Below are 17,951 nucleotides of genomic sequence, written 5' to 3'. Positions count from 1 at the left end.
AGATTAGTTTTGCTCCCCTGGGATGATGTTGGTTTGTCATTGTATTTGGTTTGTTGGCTTGTTAAGGTCGAGCATTCGAGACCTCTTGTATGTACTTCAGTATATACTTACTATTTACTTTATATGTGTATGTACTATGTGGGCTCTGGAGATCAGCCCTAAGTCTTGTCTGCTTCCGCTTGAGGACTATTTTTTCTGTTCAACTGCCTGGATAGTAAAAGACTAGCAGAGGTCAGTAAAATACCAGAATTGCTTTCTGCTGGGAGACTTTCTTTTTTTAATTTTTCTGGCAAATGCCTCTAAACGACCAGCAGAGGTAAGTAAAATAACAGAATCACTTTAGCATTCTCTAGATTACAGTCCATAGAAATTGTTTTCCATGAGCACCCATAGACAATATTTTTCAAATCTTGTATTTTCAGTGATATGACCACCGAAGGCCCTGATTTTATATTAAGAACAGAGCTGTGGACTATAACATTTTCAGTTGAAAGGCAATATTTCTTTCCATGTGTTCCCATACCTGGCGTGTCACGCAGTTTGGTGCTTACTTTCCCTCCATGTTAAATAACAGTAGATGTTTCAGCACCCAGGCTAATGAGCTGCATAGCTAAATACATATAAGGTCCCAAAGGCGAGACCGATTGCATTGCAAATGCTTGTTGACTTTACCCGACCAAATGCCCACTTTGCTGATTTTTTTTTGATTTTTTTATTAATTCTCTATGCGGAAGCACTCCTTTAATTTCGCCCTATTTTCCCCACTAGACGCTAAACCAAAACCGACGTTTCAGCCTCCTGGCTGTTCCTTCTCACGTTGCAGCCTCCCGGCTGTTCTCTCCTCGCGACTCCGCGTCCCGCAGCAGCACCTCCGACCCAGAAGTGAAAGCATGGGGTCGACGAGCGCTGCGCTGCGATGCGATGCAATGCGTGATGCGTCCACACGGCAGCCAACTAGGGTGACCAACCGTCCGTAAATTTCACGGACAGTCCGCAATTTTGGCCGTCTGTCCGTTGTCCGTGAAGGAATCTTTAACGGACACCATTTGTCCGTCATTTTAACAGGGCACCGGTTGCTCCACCCTAAAGCCGGCACAGCTTGCACCCACCTCTTTTCTTCACTCCGATGCTGCACCAAAGCTCCTCAGATGCCCCGCAGCATTGGAGAGGCACAGCGGGATGGCTACCCTCACACCTCCAGCCCTTGATGACCTGTTAAGAGGTGCTTCGTAGGTGACTGAGAGGGAGGGGCTGCCGGTTCAGGTGCAGAGACATCTATTCACATGCAAACAGCCCTAAATGTGTCATGTCTCTGCTATTTAGAGGGGGGCTCACACATTCCATTTCTACCCAGGGCCCCAAACATCTGAGACTCGGCCAGATTACACCCCTGATTACACGGAGGCAGCACGTGGTTCTCTTCACAGAGCTTAATTACTGTCACTAAATTGTAAGCAAACCTCGGTTCTTCAAACATGCAGTCTATAATGTAAGAAAATAAAGAAATGGCACAATCGCACCCACACTGATTAACAAAGTATGGAGGACAATCAGTTCTCTTAGAGTATCTCCTGTAAGTACTGTACCTCACAGTGGGGGATGGCATTTTGGACAGAGAGCCTGTCTTCGCATTGTCTTGTGCAGGAGAGGAGCCCAAGATGATACTAGAATACTGCATGCCCACCCCTGTGTTCCCTCTCCTGTGATGGTTCCTGCCCTCCCCTCAGTGATGGCACCTGTCCCCCCATGTGGTGGCTCCAGTCCACCCCACGCCTGGGATGGCTCCTGTCCCCCCATGTTGTGGCTCCTGTCCCCCTTGTGGTGGTTCCTGTCTCTACCCTGGGTGGCTTCTGTCCCAGTCCTGGAACGGCCCCTGCAGAGAGGGTGAAGTTCTTGATGGGCCTCTTCTCAAAAGGACTCAGCTCAAAATTAATATGGAAAGGTCGGCGAGTAAGTAAGTGAAGGGATGGGTGAATGGCTGGATGAATTAGTGAAAGGGTGAATGGATGAATGAAAGATTGAATAAATGGCTAATGAGAGAGGATGGATGGATTGATGAGGGGAAGGATGGAGAGAAAATGTAAATAGCTGGATGTATGGGTGGAAGGGTAGCTGGATGATGGATGAGGGCAAAGATGGATGAGGGGAAGGATGATGGATGAGGAGATGGATGGAGGGGAAGGATGATGGATGAGGAGATGGATGGAGGGGAAGGATGGATGGAGGGGAAGGATGGATGGAGGGGAAGGATGGATGGATGAGGGGGAAGGATGGATGGATGAGGGGGAAGGATGGATGGATCAGGAGATGGATGGATGGATGAGGGGAAGGATAAATGATGGGATGGATGGGTGAGGGGAAGGATGGATGATAGATGAGGGGAAGGATGGATGAGGGGATGGATGGATGAGGGGAAGGATGGATGAGGGGAAGGATGGATGAGGGGAAGGATGGATGGGTGAGGGGATGGATGGATGAGGGGAAGGATGGATGAGAGGATGGATGGATGGATGGATGGATGAGGGGATGGATAGAGGGGAAGGATGGATGGGTGGGTGAAAGGATGGATGGGTGGGTGGGTGAAAGGATGGATGGGTGGGTGAAAGGATGGATGGGTGGGTGAAAGGATGGATGGGTGGGTGAAAGGATGGATGGGTGGGTGAAAGGATGGATGGGTGGGTGAAAGGATGGATGGGTGGGTGAAAGGATGGATGGGTGGGTGAAAGGATGGGTGGATGATGAGGGGATGGATGGATGATGAGGGGAAGGATGGATGATGAGGGGAAGGATGGATGATGAGGGGAAGGATGGATGGATGATGAGGGGATGGATGGATGGATGATGAGGGGATGGATGGATGATGAGGGGGTGGATGGATGGATGATGAGGGGGTGGATGGATGGATGATGAGGGGGTGCGTGAAAGGATGGATGGATGATTAGGGAATGGATGGATGATGAGGGGGTGCGTGAAAGGATGGATGGATGATTAGGGAATGGATGGATGATGAGGGGGTGGGTAAGAGGATGGATGGATGTTGAGGGGAAGGATGGATGGATGATGAGGGGAAGGATGGATGGATGATGAGTGGGTGGGTAGAAGGAAGGATGGATGGATGATGAGGGAAAAGGATGTATGGATGATGAGGGAAGGGGATGGATGGATGATGAGGGGAAGGATGGATGATGAGGGGAAGGACGGACGGATGGATGGATGGATGATGGGTGAGTGAAAGGATGGATGGATGGAGAGTCGGTGGGTGAAAGGATGGATGGATGATGGGTGGGTGAAAGGATGGATGGATGATGGGTGGGAGAAAGGATGGATGGATGGATGAGTGGGTGGGTGAAAGGATGGATGGATGAGTGGGTGGGTGGATAGTGGGTGGGTGAAAAGATGGATCAGTGGATTGGATGGTGGGTGGGGGAAAGCATGGATGAGTGGGTGGGTGGGTGGATGGTTGGGTGGATGATGGGTGGGTAGGTGGATGAGTGAAATGATGGATGGATTGATGTATTGATAAGTGCAAGGGTGAATGAATGGACATATGAGTGAAAGGGTGGATGAGTGAGTGAAAGGGAGGGTAGATGGACAAAAGGATGAATAGATGTGTGAAGGAGTGAAATGATAGATGGATGAGTGATAGGATCAATGGATGGATTCATGAGTGGATGAGTAGATGGATGGATGGATGGGTGGGTCTATGGATGGATGGAAGGAAGGATGGCTAAGTGAAAGGGTCAATGGAGAGAGAAAGGGAGGATGGATGGATGACTAAAATAGTGGATGGGTGGAAGGATTAGTAAGTGAAAGGATGGCTGGATTGGTGAAAGGGTAAATGGCTGAATGGATGAGTGAATGGGTGGATGGGATAAAGAGTGGATGGATAAGTGTACAGATGGATAGGGTGAAATGGTGGATGGATGGATGGATGGATAATGGAGATGAGTGAAAGGATGGATGAAGGGATGGATGAGTGAAATGATAGATGGAAGGATACATGATGGATAGGTTTGCAAACGGTTGAATATGTTTGGAAATGGCTGGGCTTACTTATATACTATTGGGCGACCTCTGATGTGTCTGTAAAACGTACCTATTGGCCTGAATTTTGACCTCCTGTCCTGAATTTGTGTCCTGAATTTTGACCCTTTGTCCTGAATTTTTACACTCACCGTCCTGAATTTGCACCAATGCCAGTTGGTCACCCTACAGCCAACGACTCACCAGCTGAAACCAGTGCCAGTAAAAGGTCAAAGAATGCCTCAGGTAAAAATCGAATTTATATGTTGTTCACGGAGTTCTAAATCTCCCTTACACCAGTTTTTCGTTTCTTTCATTTGGTTTCAAGTAGCCATCACAAACACAGCACCGTATGTACTACACATGTTCGAGCTGAACATGCAGAAAAGAAAACATTCTCCAAATGTTGTCTTCGTGGAGCTAGGGTCTCAGTGTCAAATAACCGTGCCACTAGCCTCCTCCCAACCTATCAAAAATTCATTGTTACAAATTCGAGGTACTTTGCCATAATGCTTCCGCTGTTTTTAAAGAATGTCTTTTATGTTTATTGGAACTTGTACATATCGGATGATCCGGTATCTGCTAATAGGTTGACTCGCTTTTTATATATATTTTGTATTATTAGTCATGTATGCATTTTATTTTATTTTTATTCTTTTTATACTATTTACTTAACAGAATAAATACATTTTCTTCTTCTTCATCATTGTTACACAAAGTAATACAAAACACCAGGCAAATTGTAAAATATGAGCAGTGGATGTTTTATTTTTTTATCCTCTAGGTACTACAAGTTTGACATCAGGAGGCAAGACCAGAGGATGAACAGCAGCACATTACCTCCATAACAGGAACCCTAAGCACCAAAAATGGAGCTCTTGACTATTTTACTCTATAACCAGAACACTAGGCTAGACTTGCTGTATCTTACAATTAACCTAGGTTAGCATTACGTTATTTAGGGGGGTGAGAAGAGAGCCATAATGTAATTGTAGTACGACATTTACATCATTTTAGGACTACAACATGCACATTCCACAATGTGGCTCAAGCAACGAGAGTACACATAGAACAGAAATGGATGGAGCCGTCCTTTGGACAGGTTGAGGTGACCACAACTAAGAAACCTTGTCTGACGGGTACCTACGGCGGGTTGTCGATTTCTTGGAGAACATTGCACGCATGCACAGGTGACAGAGTGGTGTCAAAACATAGCATGATCAGCAGTAGACAGGACAAAAATGGAACCAGTGATGAGACACTATGTCAGTGACAGGCACCCTCAGCTTGCTACAGTCAGTCTTTGCTCTGTTAGAGAGGCCTGCTGGGCAACAGTTTTGTTCTCATGGCTTCGAAGTTTTGATACGATCTCCAGGAATGCCAAATTCTGCACCTCTTTGTTTAGGGGCTCTAGAAGAAAAAGGGAGACAAGTCACAATTATAGTTTACACGATGAACAAACACAATTACAATGTTTTCATCTTAAAAAGGTCGATTTAGTTTGATCTGCATTAACAAACTGCAAAATGCACTCTGCAAGGCAAACATTTTGTAACAAGTAAATGAAACACAAGAACAAGCTACTTCACTGCAATCAATAGTGTATGTAGCGTTGAATAAAGGCATTTCGGTACTCTGTGCAGCCAGAGATATCTTTGTACGGTCTGAAGCACTCCAGGCGTTACCAAGCCTGCCACCCCATCTCACTGAGAGCAGGCGATTTCAGTATACATTTTGTGACGAACGCACCTCAGTTTCATGCTTTTTACTCCTCGGAATGTTTGGGTTAGGATGCAGAGACCCTAGGTGTGGCGACTGCTGATTTCAGAAATGGCGAGGGATTCTGGGAGACTGAGGGACAGCAAGTGCCTCCATTACAAGTGTCCTTTGCACCTCATGCATGATTGTCTCTTTTTAAGAGCCCAACCTTCTACTTACAATTTGTAACAGTACCAAAGCTCTGTCGGACTCGAGCAGGACTGGACAACAAGGTCATGCAATACAGTTTGAATAACAAGAATGGAGCTCTTTAACAAAGAATTATAGATGGGTCACAATGAATTACGGTGATGTTTTTCACCGAGGGGTTCCAAGTGACCTCAAACAGACAATGTGAGTGAAGCTCGAGAGGTCTCTGTGATGGCACTCGGAACCACCAGTTGAAAAACTACCCATAATTCACTTTTTACCCATATGTCATTTAATGTTCTGTAAGGTCCTCAAAATCATTTACCCCTGCTTTCAACTGCTACTCATTGGCATAGGAGTAATGGGGGAGCCATACATAATATTGCCTTTATTAAGTATCCATGTTCCAAAGGTACAAAAAAAATACCTTACCTGCCATTTTTAACCAACCAGCTGCAACAGTGCTTTCTGCTTTCAGGCAAAGCACACAAGCAGCACTGCCCTGACAGGGCCTCGAAGAGCCCCAGCAGCCTGGCCTGGAAGGGCTTTATGACATAGCAATAGTGGGTAACAAATGTTGTCATCAACTGTTGCTACCTGATGGCATTGGGATACCAGGTTAAAAACTGACTTCTCATGCGACGTTATATGAGCTGACAGCCAATGTACTTTTTGTAAACCTCGATTTCAAGTGTTGACATTCTTTTCTTCCAAGACCTGTCTTAATTGACAAGCAATTCTTGTGCTTTACATGCAAGATAATCAACACCAAAGAGAATTGGAAATTGGTATTCTGGTTTTAACCAGACCAAACCACCTAAGGCACAGAATATGCGTTGTTGCTGAATGAGAAAACATTAGATGTGCCTTGGAAAACTGGTCTCGAAGCCCTGAAGATGCCCGATATGGTATGCACCTGTTTGACTCTTCCCCGCCTTCATTAGCACAGGTCATTCTGAGAAAGAAACCTTTGGAACCAAGAGCTCTTTCCATTGCAAAGAAAGGTGGTTAAATCTCGTCAAACTGGCTCACCAATACAGTGCTATAAGAGTTTAATTCTTCAGCTGCCTCAACCTAATTTTAATCTTTTAGGTCGAGCCTGGGAAGCGCATGCGCTGCTTTGTGCGGCATGTGGTATTACCAGGTAGACAAAACTTTATTGCATGATTAAAAAAAACCTTTGCAAGTTACAGAATTTTAAGACTAATATTTCAATAAATACATGTGAACGTGAGTTTAGAATCATATGCGTTATGAAGATTGTTAAAATGTATAAAATATGCTTATAAAAAAGGGAGAGCTGAGGATCATGGCCGTTATGCAGTAAGGTGGCAGTTGGAACTAGGCTAGTGATTATGCTGGTCTGAAATCGCATACTTGAGACTCCTTACAAAGTTTTTTTTCTGCTTGTTCCAAAAACCTTACTAGGGCACAGTTTAATTTAGTGTTCCGAGGGTCAAAGCAAGCCAAGACTGCTGCTCTGCACGATCTAGTCATGTTTGTGTTCCAGAGTTTCCTCAGGAGGGACCGTCTTTCGTTCAGCAGGTTTGGGCAGAGACAAAGAATGTGTACTATGTCTTCTTTGTGTTTCCCGCATAGTCTGCAATTTTCCTTCCCATGGCCTCTTTTCCATTTTGGCAAATGAGCCAACAGGTTGATGACTCCCATTCTCAACTTTAAAAAACTTAATTTTGTTCGTGCAGTGAATGGTTGAGTTGGGTACTCCTGTGGGGTCAACTGGACGTAGGATTGCAAGGACATCCATCCGTGACTTATTTTTGCTAGCCGAGCCTTATCTTCCACTGAAGAAAGCTTTTTTGTGCTTATTTTCGCTAGGCGCTTGAATTCATTATGGCTTACTTGCATGCCCCAAAGATCTTTCAGGCCTAGAGTTCTTAATCCTCTTTCCCAATATTCATGCCCTGCTCGCCATAGATTCGTTTGAAGGCAAGACCATAGGTGTTGCGCTAGGCTGCCTTCCTTCGATGACCTCAATTTGTAACAGCACGTTAGGAAACTCATGGCTCTGGCAAGTGATTGGTGGTAGATTCCCAATTCCAACCTAATTTGGGCCGGTGATGTTTGTCTTGGTAGCTTGAACACTGTTCTATAAATTTTTGTAAAAATTTTGTCCAGTTGACCGCTGTCCAAGCCTGTTAGGACCTCGCTTCCATAGGTTAATGTGGGGATAATTTTTGCTTGCGCTACCTGGATTGTTGGAGCAAATGTTGTGCCTTGTAGTTTCTTATGTACAGAACTGATTGCGAAAGCAAGCGCGGAACCCTTCTTTTTTTGATCTTCTAAATGATCTACCATTGTTGTTAAAAGAGACACCAAGGTACTTGTGGCATTTGGATTCAGCAATCCTTTCTTGATTCAAGACCCAAACCAGCTTCTTGGCCTTCCCAGGGCGTACCGCCAAAATAATTGTCTTCTTGCTGTTTATCTGGAGCTCATTCTTGTTTGAATAGTCAGAGATGGCGTCCATGAGTCTTTGCAGACCGATCTTTGTTTTGCTGAGAAGGACGACATCATCAGTGTATAAAAGATTTGACAACAAGAAACCAGCTACTTTGGGAGCATGAGAATTTACCTTATTTAAGGCTTCAGGAAGGTCGGATAGGAACAAGTTAAAAAGTGTGGGGGCAAGGACACATCCTTGTTTGAGCCCCTTTGTCGTCGGAATTGGGCGTGATAGTCTGGACCCGTCCCCAATCTTTATCCTGACCCATGTGTCCTGATGAAGAAGCTGTATGGCTCTCAAGAGATCCTTTGGGATGTTTAGTCTGTGCAGCTTCTGCCAGAGCTTAGCTCTGTTCACCTTATCGAAGGCAGATTTATAATCAATAAATCCCATATAAAGTGGACAGGTGCTTACCTCTGCCTGGTCAATCAGACAAGAGAGGGTCATAAGGTTGACCGAGGTGCCAGTGTTACTTGTAAAACCAGTTTGGTTCGGAGGAATTGCAGAATGATCATCAGCCCATGCCCTACGTGAGTTAAGAAGCAAACCAGGAAAATACTTTGCTTCATTGTCGATGAGGGCTATGAGGCGATAATTCCCAGGAGATTTTTTGTCCCCACCTTTGAAGATTGGTGCCAGAATTGATCCCTGCCAGGAGGGTGGTATGATGTTGTTTTGCAGGATACAGTTGAAGAGGGTGGTTAGCTTCGAGGCCCAGAAGGTTGTGTCATCCCGCTACCCTACCAGGTTGTAGCAGTATGCCCCACTGCTTGAAGGTGTCTGTATGCCCTAAGATGGTGTTCATTACCTCTGCCGATCTCCAAGTGACCCTTGTGGTTTCATTTGTTTGGCCATGACATGGTGCAATGAATTCTATCCATGTGATATCTTGTGTGGTTATGCCGTTTAGCATTCCAGTAGCTTGTATCAGTTTTAAGATGCTTCCACGATTGAGAATGTCATGGCTGCATTTGGACTTGTACTCCAAGTAAAAGAGTGTAAAGGAGGTGCGCCACATGAAAGGGCCCTATTCAGCCTTGAATTTGCCTCTGATGATTTGGCGAGGTGCCTGTGTTCTGTGCTTGTCGAGGGGTCAAGGTTCAGTGTCTCCTTCTGGTCGCTAGGGCTCTTTTGGATTTTTCCCCCTGCCACAGCTCCCTTATCTCTCGCAGGGCTTGCGCCCTGATGGTTTTTGACAGAACTGTTGGTTGTCACCTGGTTTGGAGTGATGCTCCTACCGACTTGTTTTACAAGGTGGCTATAGTTTTGGACCTGCTCCTTTTCGTCCTGCGACAGAGGTGTATTTGAAGGAGGCATGTTGGTGCTTATGATTAGCTCAATTGTCCCACTGACCGCCTTTTTTCCTGAGGGTGTCCGTGCTGAGACCTTTTCTGTTGGCGTAGGGGAAGCCCCGCTCATCCTGTTTTTACTTTCCAGCAATGTTGGTAGTTCTTCTAATTTAGTTCTTGACTCCTCAATATCTTTAGGGTTATCGCACTCTGTAGCTGCAGGACGTCTAGGGGTGTTGAACATCGGGTAAAGGCTCAGTTCTTGTTTGCGCTCACCCAGTTTATTGCGGCCTTTCCGCTTCCTTTGTCTTTTCCCCTTTCCCACAGGATCACCCCAGGCTTGTTCGATTGGAGATGGAGGGATGGAATTTGCTCTGTCGGCAGTTGGGGTTTTTTGTTGTTCACTCTTTTGGCAGACTGTCCCCGATATATCGTTTGATTGAGAGAAATCAATTTCTGCGACTCCTCGTTGCTTTAAGTTTGTTCCCATTTTTTCTATGTTGACCTCGCTTAGGGAGCCTTCACTGCCGTTTCCTGGGAGGGGCTTAAGATTTGTGATTTCTTTTAGATCTGACGGCATGTGGTATTAAGATTATGGACTTGAAGCTACGCCAAGGGCTTTAAGTGGGCCGGGTCTCAAGGGGTCTGAGCACCAGCAGTTTTTAAAAGGGGGCCTCGAAACGGGTCTCTATCGGGCTCTGTTTTGAGCCCTGGCGGGTCCGTGTTTTTTGCCGGACTGCAGTGACAGCAGCTTGCGACTGTCACTGCAGTCCGGAAAAAAGTGCCAGGGCGCAAAACAGTCTGAAAGAGACCCGTTTCGAGACAGCAGGCACATCGATGTGCACGTGCTCACACCATGATGTGCACGTGCTCACAACACTTTCTCACTAGTGGAGAAGTTACGGCATGACGTCATGCTGGGTGAGCGTTGTAAGGGAAGGAAAATCCTTTCAATAGTCATTTTCCTTCTGGATTTCCCTTCTCTTCTTGAAACGCAAGAGCAGCAACATTGTTGTGGTGTCATCATGGCTTTAAGTAGAAGCTATTCCAATATGATATACAAATCATAGTTGCAGCTTATTTATCTTATGAAACTAACAACCATTGACAAAGCCAATAGTCCTTACTTGTTTTAAGTATGATGTATGTTGCTTGTTGTATCATATGTCTGGATGCAATGACGGAAACAGCAAAATACAAGTCGGGCGGCATACTATGCTAAACACAGATTTTTAGCGTAAGTGTTTTAAAGCCAGGCCCTTAATCACATCGGCCACGCTCCTTTGACAGACCCCCCCAGTTTTTTCATCCCACTTAAAGCCCTGGCTACGCCTACTCTAGGCCCATATTATTAATTGGCTTCTGTCATTGTCCTTGGTAAATGCTGGCTTCTGATTCGTTAATAAGTTTGTTAGTCCCTCCTTAGTACTGCCTTATCTTAATTTGTAACCTCCCATGAGGACTGTCCCTTTGACTTCTGTTGGTACATAGTATGTGTTATTTACCGCCTGTGAGCACTATTTTCTATGAGTTTCTCCTACTGCAGGCACGACATGCTTTGTGCCGGGAAAAAAGGACGGTGAGCACTTGAAAGATGCCCGAGTCTCCGAGGAGAGACACGTAGTATTGCTGCTCACAGTTACCTCGATCATGAAAGTTACATTTAGTTATTTATAAAGTTTTATATAGCGCGAACTTGAACCCGAAGGATATCAGAGCGCTTTACAATTTGAGGCAAAGGTAACAAACCAGAACATTAGTCTAACATGGGGAATCTAATGGGCATTGAGATGTTTACTCTCAAAATCGGAATGGTTGTTTGTTAGAAATGGGGGTCTCTAGTTGGCAATGGCTGGCCACTGTCCAAGTGGGGACCCTTCTTCCTAAGTCAGAGTAAGGGGGCTACACCCTTTGATAACCCCTGCTCAACCCTGTGGTAACGTAGCACGAGCAGCTAGGCTTATCTCAGAGGCAGTGTGTAAAGCATTTATGATCATACGCAGTATCACAGTGAAGAACACTACAAAGGGACACCACACAAGTACAATCCAACCCCTTTTAGGGTAGATTTGGTTAATGCTCGAGACAGAATTATATCAGGACTGGAGATTCTACAGAACAGAACTGTTTATCACTTAATGCGCAGTAAATACTTTGTCTAAAATGCCCCAAAAACTATTTTTCTCGGGCGTGGCTGGTGCCTTGTGCGAGTTCCTGGCCGGCGCCTTATAACTTCCACCATCATTAGTCCTGCCAAGTGTCACGCTTCGGGTGTTAGACTAACGCATTTCAGTGTGGTAATCCGCATTACCGCACTGAAATGCAGTGTCACGCATATCTGCATTGTGTCTCTACCTTAACTAAAAGCACCAAGCACAGGCAGCAGTAGACAGCAGTACGCCGTCCGTAGCAGGGCACTGCGCGCGCTGCGAGCTGTGCTCCTGCAGCAAGCAGGCTTTGGCTCTTGCACTAGGAGCTAAGGAGGTGCTGGCAGTATCACACTACAGTGATAATGAACTGCAGTGCCAGACGTATCAACTTCATGTGGGCAGATTCGGTGCGGTGCGGCGTGGCTGAGTGACAGCCTAACGTCATGAATCCATCTATGGTAGTGTCCAATGACCAGCAAGGTTGTTGCTACAATTGCGCGCTGGGGACGTCACATCCTGCTGCCAAGAAGCGCGAAGTTTTGAGGAAGGCGTGCCTCCGCGCTGGCTGGTTTGCGGGCGGCTCCACAGTAACATTAGGCAAGAAAGAAAGATTCTCTCGCATTAACCAGGGAAACGTCATAAGCTAGCCTCTGACAGTATCAACTGGAAAAGTTGATAGACAGCGGACTTTCACTTTCCGGAGAGATCAGAGAGCATGTACCGGGTGCGGACTGTCTTGGCAGCATGGATCAGAAGATGTACTCTGCAGCAGGACGAGAGGCTCCGCTGCAGGGTGATCCGTGAGAAGCTTGTCTGTTATAAAACCAACGGCAAAGCATACATGCAGTAAGTCTTTGTTTAAAATGACAAACTGTTTATATCTGCTAAAGAGTGCATGCAGTTCTCGTCGTTTATTAACTCGCCCAAGTAAGTTAACGGTGTAGGGGGCGGTGCGCCGAACCCGGGGCCTCTCACCATACTGGTGTGACATTTGGAAATACTACAGGCAGCTGGGTGTCTCACAGCCTCTCCTGAAGCCTGCCCAGCAATCATTGCTGTAACACATGTGCAGATTGCGGCGGCTGGAACGGTGAGTCAGCTGACTCGGATTCATTTATGGTACAGGCCTGAGGCAGCTTAGCTCTGTGTTAGGACCATCACATCCGGTTTAGGGTCCTATGGTTCTGCAGTCTAAACGCTAGTACTTGCTCTTCTTGGTATTCATTCTAAGAAGAGCCACGTGACCTGTTTTAGAGATGCCCGCTTTTTATTGTTTTGTAGTGGTGGCATCTGAGGCTGATATAGTAGTTACTTGAAACGTCTTACATTCCAGATTACAACATTTGCTTATGAATAAGGTGGCCCCTGCAGTGCAGCTTTACCGACTACGTTCACAACAGTCCATGAGATAAACCTTTTCCCATCACATTCATTTTTTGCATGATCCCGACTTGGACAACAGCCACTACATGGTTAAAGTGATTTGTTTTATTCTCCTTGTTTTAACATGCTCCTTCTCTTTTATTTTTGCCTAATTAGCATTATTTTCGTCTTTTTCCTTATTAGGCAATACATTATTCTATCCAAAATTCACGAGTTTATCATACAAGCAGCATTGTACAAGGGCAGCAATTAAATAGCAATAGAATAAAACACATACTTCCTATCAACACTTTTATGAAATATGTAAGTATGGGCATGGTCTCCAAAGCTTTGTCATGTGAAGTGATGCCCACCCTCTTTCATAGCTGCCAAGGTTTCAGATTGCTAGGTGTGACATGATTTTGATAATTTAGTTCGTAATTGTGAGTCAGCCATCTCGGGCATTTGCAGCAGTTTTAAGATCTTCTGAGTTTCTCTATGCTCAAGTGAGTCTAATTTCAAATATTTATAAGTTTCCCTCGTCTTTATTGTATGATATTTTGCTTGCAAGACAGTGTCACTCATAGTAGTTGAAATGTCACTCATAATTACACTGAAATTCTGAAGATGTCACAGTCACACATAGAGATTTGAAACCTTGGCAGCTATCAAGCCCCACCACCCTGGTATGTCTGCCCCCATCTCTGGACTCGACTCCGACCAACTCTCTCTCACCTCAATTATTTTATGGTGTGTGTCGCGCAGAGTGCCGCCCGCCCGCAGCCACAGAACACAGCAACAGTACTGTAAAGCAACAGGGCAGGGCAGCTGCAACAGGGCTCCGGCCAGGCCAGGCCAGGCAAGAACGGTGGTGGTGGTCTCCACAGTCACTCCTCGACACGACGGGAGGGGCGGTGAGCGCGCAGAGCGTAACGTGTCTGGCTGGCTACGGTGAGGTGGCGAGAGGTCTGGCCCAAAATGTTACAGGGCCGTCATTGGTTGCGGCTGTGCGCACCGCGCACGTTACACTGATTGACGGCCCTGTGGGTGAGGCTGGGAGGTGGGGGCCCTGAGTTGATGACGTGACTGATTCGAATCGGAACCAAACGACATTTATTAAATATTGCATGCATGTGTGCTTAGCCTTAGTAAATCAGAATGGGAGATGGCTGAGGCTGTCACTGTCGTCCGACGGGTGTCACAGGTCAAAACTCAAAGTGGTACCGTGATTATGACTGTGTGTGTAAAGCAGCGCCACCCGGCAATGGGCCACCGCCTACAGTCACAGGCCTCCGCGGTCGCAACGGGCCTCGGCCGGGCCTCCTCCAGTCAGTCAGTGAGTCAGTGAGTGCCGGCCCGCCTGCGCGGCCGCCTTAGCCGCCTCAAAAAAGGTGCCGCCTGGGGCGGAACGCCCCCCGCCCCCCCTAGCTGTGCGGGTAAGTCTTTCCATGCATCCCAAACTAAGGGGTCCCGCTTATCCCCTTTCTGTAAGGGAATGCTCTATAGCCAAATGTTTCTTTTGTTCTGCAGATGAGTGTGTTGGAAACGTTTTGTTTTGTAACCTGGCTCCTCCATGCCCCCCCTACCTTTCTGGGGCAACTAAACACTTGAGTGTGAATTTGGCCTGAGGTGGGTCAAACATAAGTAACAAGCTGCACACGCACTACGCTCTTTTATCAACAGTATTTGTTTTATCAAAAGTAAAAACAAAAATATTCACATCTTGTGAGAAAGCATCTGGTGCTGAATTCTAACAAACAGAGGGAAGCAATTATGAATACCATGCCCCCTGACAAGTGCCTCAACAGCTAGACTTGAGGAGCCGATGTGCCCGTCACATGAACTGCCCTGTTGAATGAGAAGAGGGAAGACACTGGCCTTAATACAAACAGCAGTGTTTAAGAACGGTTTAATGCAAAACATACTAACAAGCATTTGCAATCCAATAGGTCTCGCATTTTCAAAACTTCGACTTATTGGTATTGTAAATGATAATGCCTTTTATTATTGTAGTTTTTTAAACACAAAAAAAGGCATTGCCATTTGCAATCCCAATAGCTCAAAATCTCCCAAATGCGAAACTTTGCAAATGCTTTTTATAGAAAGTCATAGAAATTGGTTACAGGTTAATAAGCAACAGGTCTAGGTGCATTCCAGTTAAGTAAAGCGATGGCGAGAAATTGCTTTACTAAACATTCTTTACTTAATAAAGATCCTACAATCTTACATAATTAGAAACCAATCACTCATTTGCCAGTCCCATCCAACATTTTTCCCCAAAACGTGATTTCTTAATTGCAGTCATCTGGTTGGCGACAACCGGCTTTCTCCTCATTAGTCATGTTCAGTCAATACTTGGGACAGAAAGTGCGCTGTTTGGTTTTTGTGACAAAGTCCAGAGATATGTACATATAGAGTGAGAGGTTTTATCATTGTGCTGGATTGATCTGTGGCCCTTAACACAGTGGACGGCCCTTGAAACACTGGACCACCCACTTTTGTTAAATAGACTAACAACTGTGGCTCAAGCAGACTCCACAAAACTCAAATGGTTGGAGTAATTTTGTGAAGGATTGAGTTCGTAAGTTAACCTCTTGCCTTTGTCCCTTCCCAGGCGGTTCAACCCTCTTAATGTGTTTACACATGTTCTGCTCTCTTTCCTGCCTTCTATAATTTCAATCACTAGCCCCACAAGCCCCTGTGCCGCAAACCAAGTCCGCATGCAGTCCTACTCTGACAACACCCAATTAACCCCTTCGGTGCTGCAGACGGCCCCCAGCCGTCACACGTGACGGTGGCCGTGTGCGAAGGCCGGCTGGGGGCCATCCGAACCCCGCTGTTGGACTTGGCCCTTCTGGCAGGTTCCACCCTGAACTTTTTGCCTTGTGGGTGTTGGAGCCTACCCCTCATTTGATCTCTGTTGAACTTATTAGGTTGTTTTTGCATTTGCCCACCCTGCTATTTATAATTTGCTCGAGGGAGCCTACCCCTCTATTCCTCTGAATTCACTGCCGCTGCGGAAGTCCTGCGCCTCTCGCCCGGGACATGGGCACTTCGTTTCCGCTTCCTCCTCCCTGCCTGGGGGGAAGGGGTGCCGTGTGAGGAGACCCGAGAAAAAGAGGGAGAAAAATGGAGGATGGCGGACTGGCAGGGCTCCCATGAGTGAGGGGAGCCCTGCCGCGTCGAGAAGTGGTCCACGGGGAAGTGCGGCGCAGCGAGGCCCGACCAGGCTTTCTGGAGCGAGAGAGCCCCGCCGAGAAAAGTCCCGCCACGAGGAGAAGAAGCAAGGCGGCCGAGTCACGAGGCTCCCGGGAGTTAGGGAGAACCCATGGGCCGCCAGCAGAACCCAGCACCAGTGTTGCGGGGCTCCCATGCGGTGGAGGGAGCCCTGGCGACAGAGAGCCCCGCAGGCCTGCACCGAGCACCAGGAGGAGCCCCGCCAGACTCGAGCGACCCGGTGAGTGTCCTGGGGGCTCCGAGCGTGTGTTGGTGCTTGTGTAGGCACAGCGTCATGGGTGCATTTAGGGCGGCCCCGGATAGCAGTGGGCCGCCCCCACGTTTTATTAATGAGTCCTGAGCCTCGGATGGCTCCAACGATGAGGGTAATTCCCTTCCTGAGTGGGGTCAGGGGCTGTGTCGAGCCCCCCAGTTATTCCCCGAGGGCTCCAACGTCTGGCCATACTTGTTTATTTGGGCCCAGAGGGGCCCATGCTTATTAGTTGAGGAGCCAGTGTGCTCCATGGCTCCTGATGGTTGTTAGATCCCCGTGGCTCCCAGTTGGCGCAGAATGAGTTAAGGAGCCAGAGGGCCCATGGGGACATGTGTACCTTTAGAGCCAAGGGGCTCCAGCATATGGCCCAGTTTTATTCCTGAGGGCCAGTGGGAGCCCCGGCCACAGACTTGTTTCCCAGCTGCCCAGCAATTAGTGGGCAGCTGCCCCGTTTAGGTTCTTTCTTTTAGGGGGACATATCTTTTTAATCCAGGAGCGAGACACACTCCTTTGCCCCCATCTCTGCCTGCACATCTGCGCAGCACTTAGTGCCAGCTGCAACGTTTAGGCATTCATCGAGACTCCCAAGTAGTGGACAGCTGCCACGTTTAGGTTTGCGCCCAGTGCGCCCCCGTGACTGTCGCTGCTTAGGTAGCAGCCCTGACTTTATGGACAGAGGGCATTTGAGCCCCTTATAGATGGCCAGTTGGCCCAGAGGACTCCCAGGTTTATAGGGTGCCAGACCCTAATGTCATTTTTATGTAGGTGCTAGGAAATGTAGTGTTTGTAGAATGATTTATGCACCTTGATTGATGCTCCTAGATGTGCTCTTATGATTATTAGGTTTGCCTATTGCCTGATGTTTGATTGTAATTCTCTACTGTGGTCTAGGTGTGATTTATTCCATACTGCAGGTTATGTGAGTAAGTGGATCCTGATGCACGTTATGCTAGGAGATTATGGTCTACTATGTCTAGGCTTATGAGGTGGCGTAGGATAGAGTTCTCGCCTTAGATGATACTGTGCCTGTTAGGATTTATATTACAGGTTGACGCCGAGTATAGTGTCTTGCCAGGGATTACTGGCTGTGTTCTAAGTTCATATATCTTCTGATTTTTACTAGTTCTTCACCAAGCGCTAATTCTGACATTGGCCCACGTGGCCCTGTCCTGTGTAAATAATTCTGCCCGTGTCCCACATGGCCCTGTCCGGTTTAAATATTGCCCTGTGCCAGATGGCACAGTGTACATGATGTGGTTACGACT

The 17,951-nt window shown here is 46.9% G+C and overlaps 1 protein-coding gene across 3 annotated transcripts in view; it reads right to left on the bottom strand.

The window, feature by feature from the left end:
- Positions 1 to 4,763: 4,763 nt before the first annotated feature.
- The window catches only part of RAP1GDS1 (Rap1 GTPase-GDP dissociation stimulator 1), an 892,032-nt gene continuing 878,844 nt past the window's right edge, over positions 4,764 to 17,951 (bottom strand). For all 3 annotated transcript variants that reach the window (XM_086961955.1, XM_086961956.1, XM_086961958.1), the window contains one exon: positions 4,764 to 5,433. In XM_086961955.1, the coding sequence (XP_086818081.1) occupies positions 5,306 to 5,433 (128 nt within the window). In that variant the 3' untranslated portion in view covers positions 4,764 to 5,305. The remainder of the gene's footprint in view (positions 5,434 to 17,951) is intronic.

This window comes from Lissotriton vulgaris, chromosome 3_1 (assembly GCF_964263255.1).
Source record: "Lissotriton vulgaris chromosome 3_1, aLisVul1.2, whole genome shotgun sequence".
Taxonomy (NCBI): domain Eukaryota; kingdom Metazoa; phylum Chordata; class Amphibia; order Caudata; family Salamandridae; genus Lissotriton; species Lissotriton vulgaris.
This window is presented reverse-complemented; position numbering and strand designations above follow the sequence as displayed.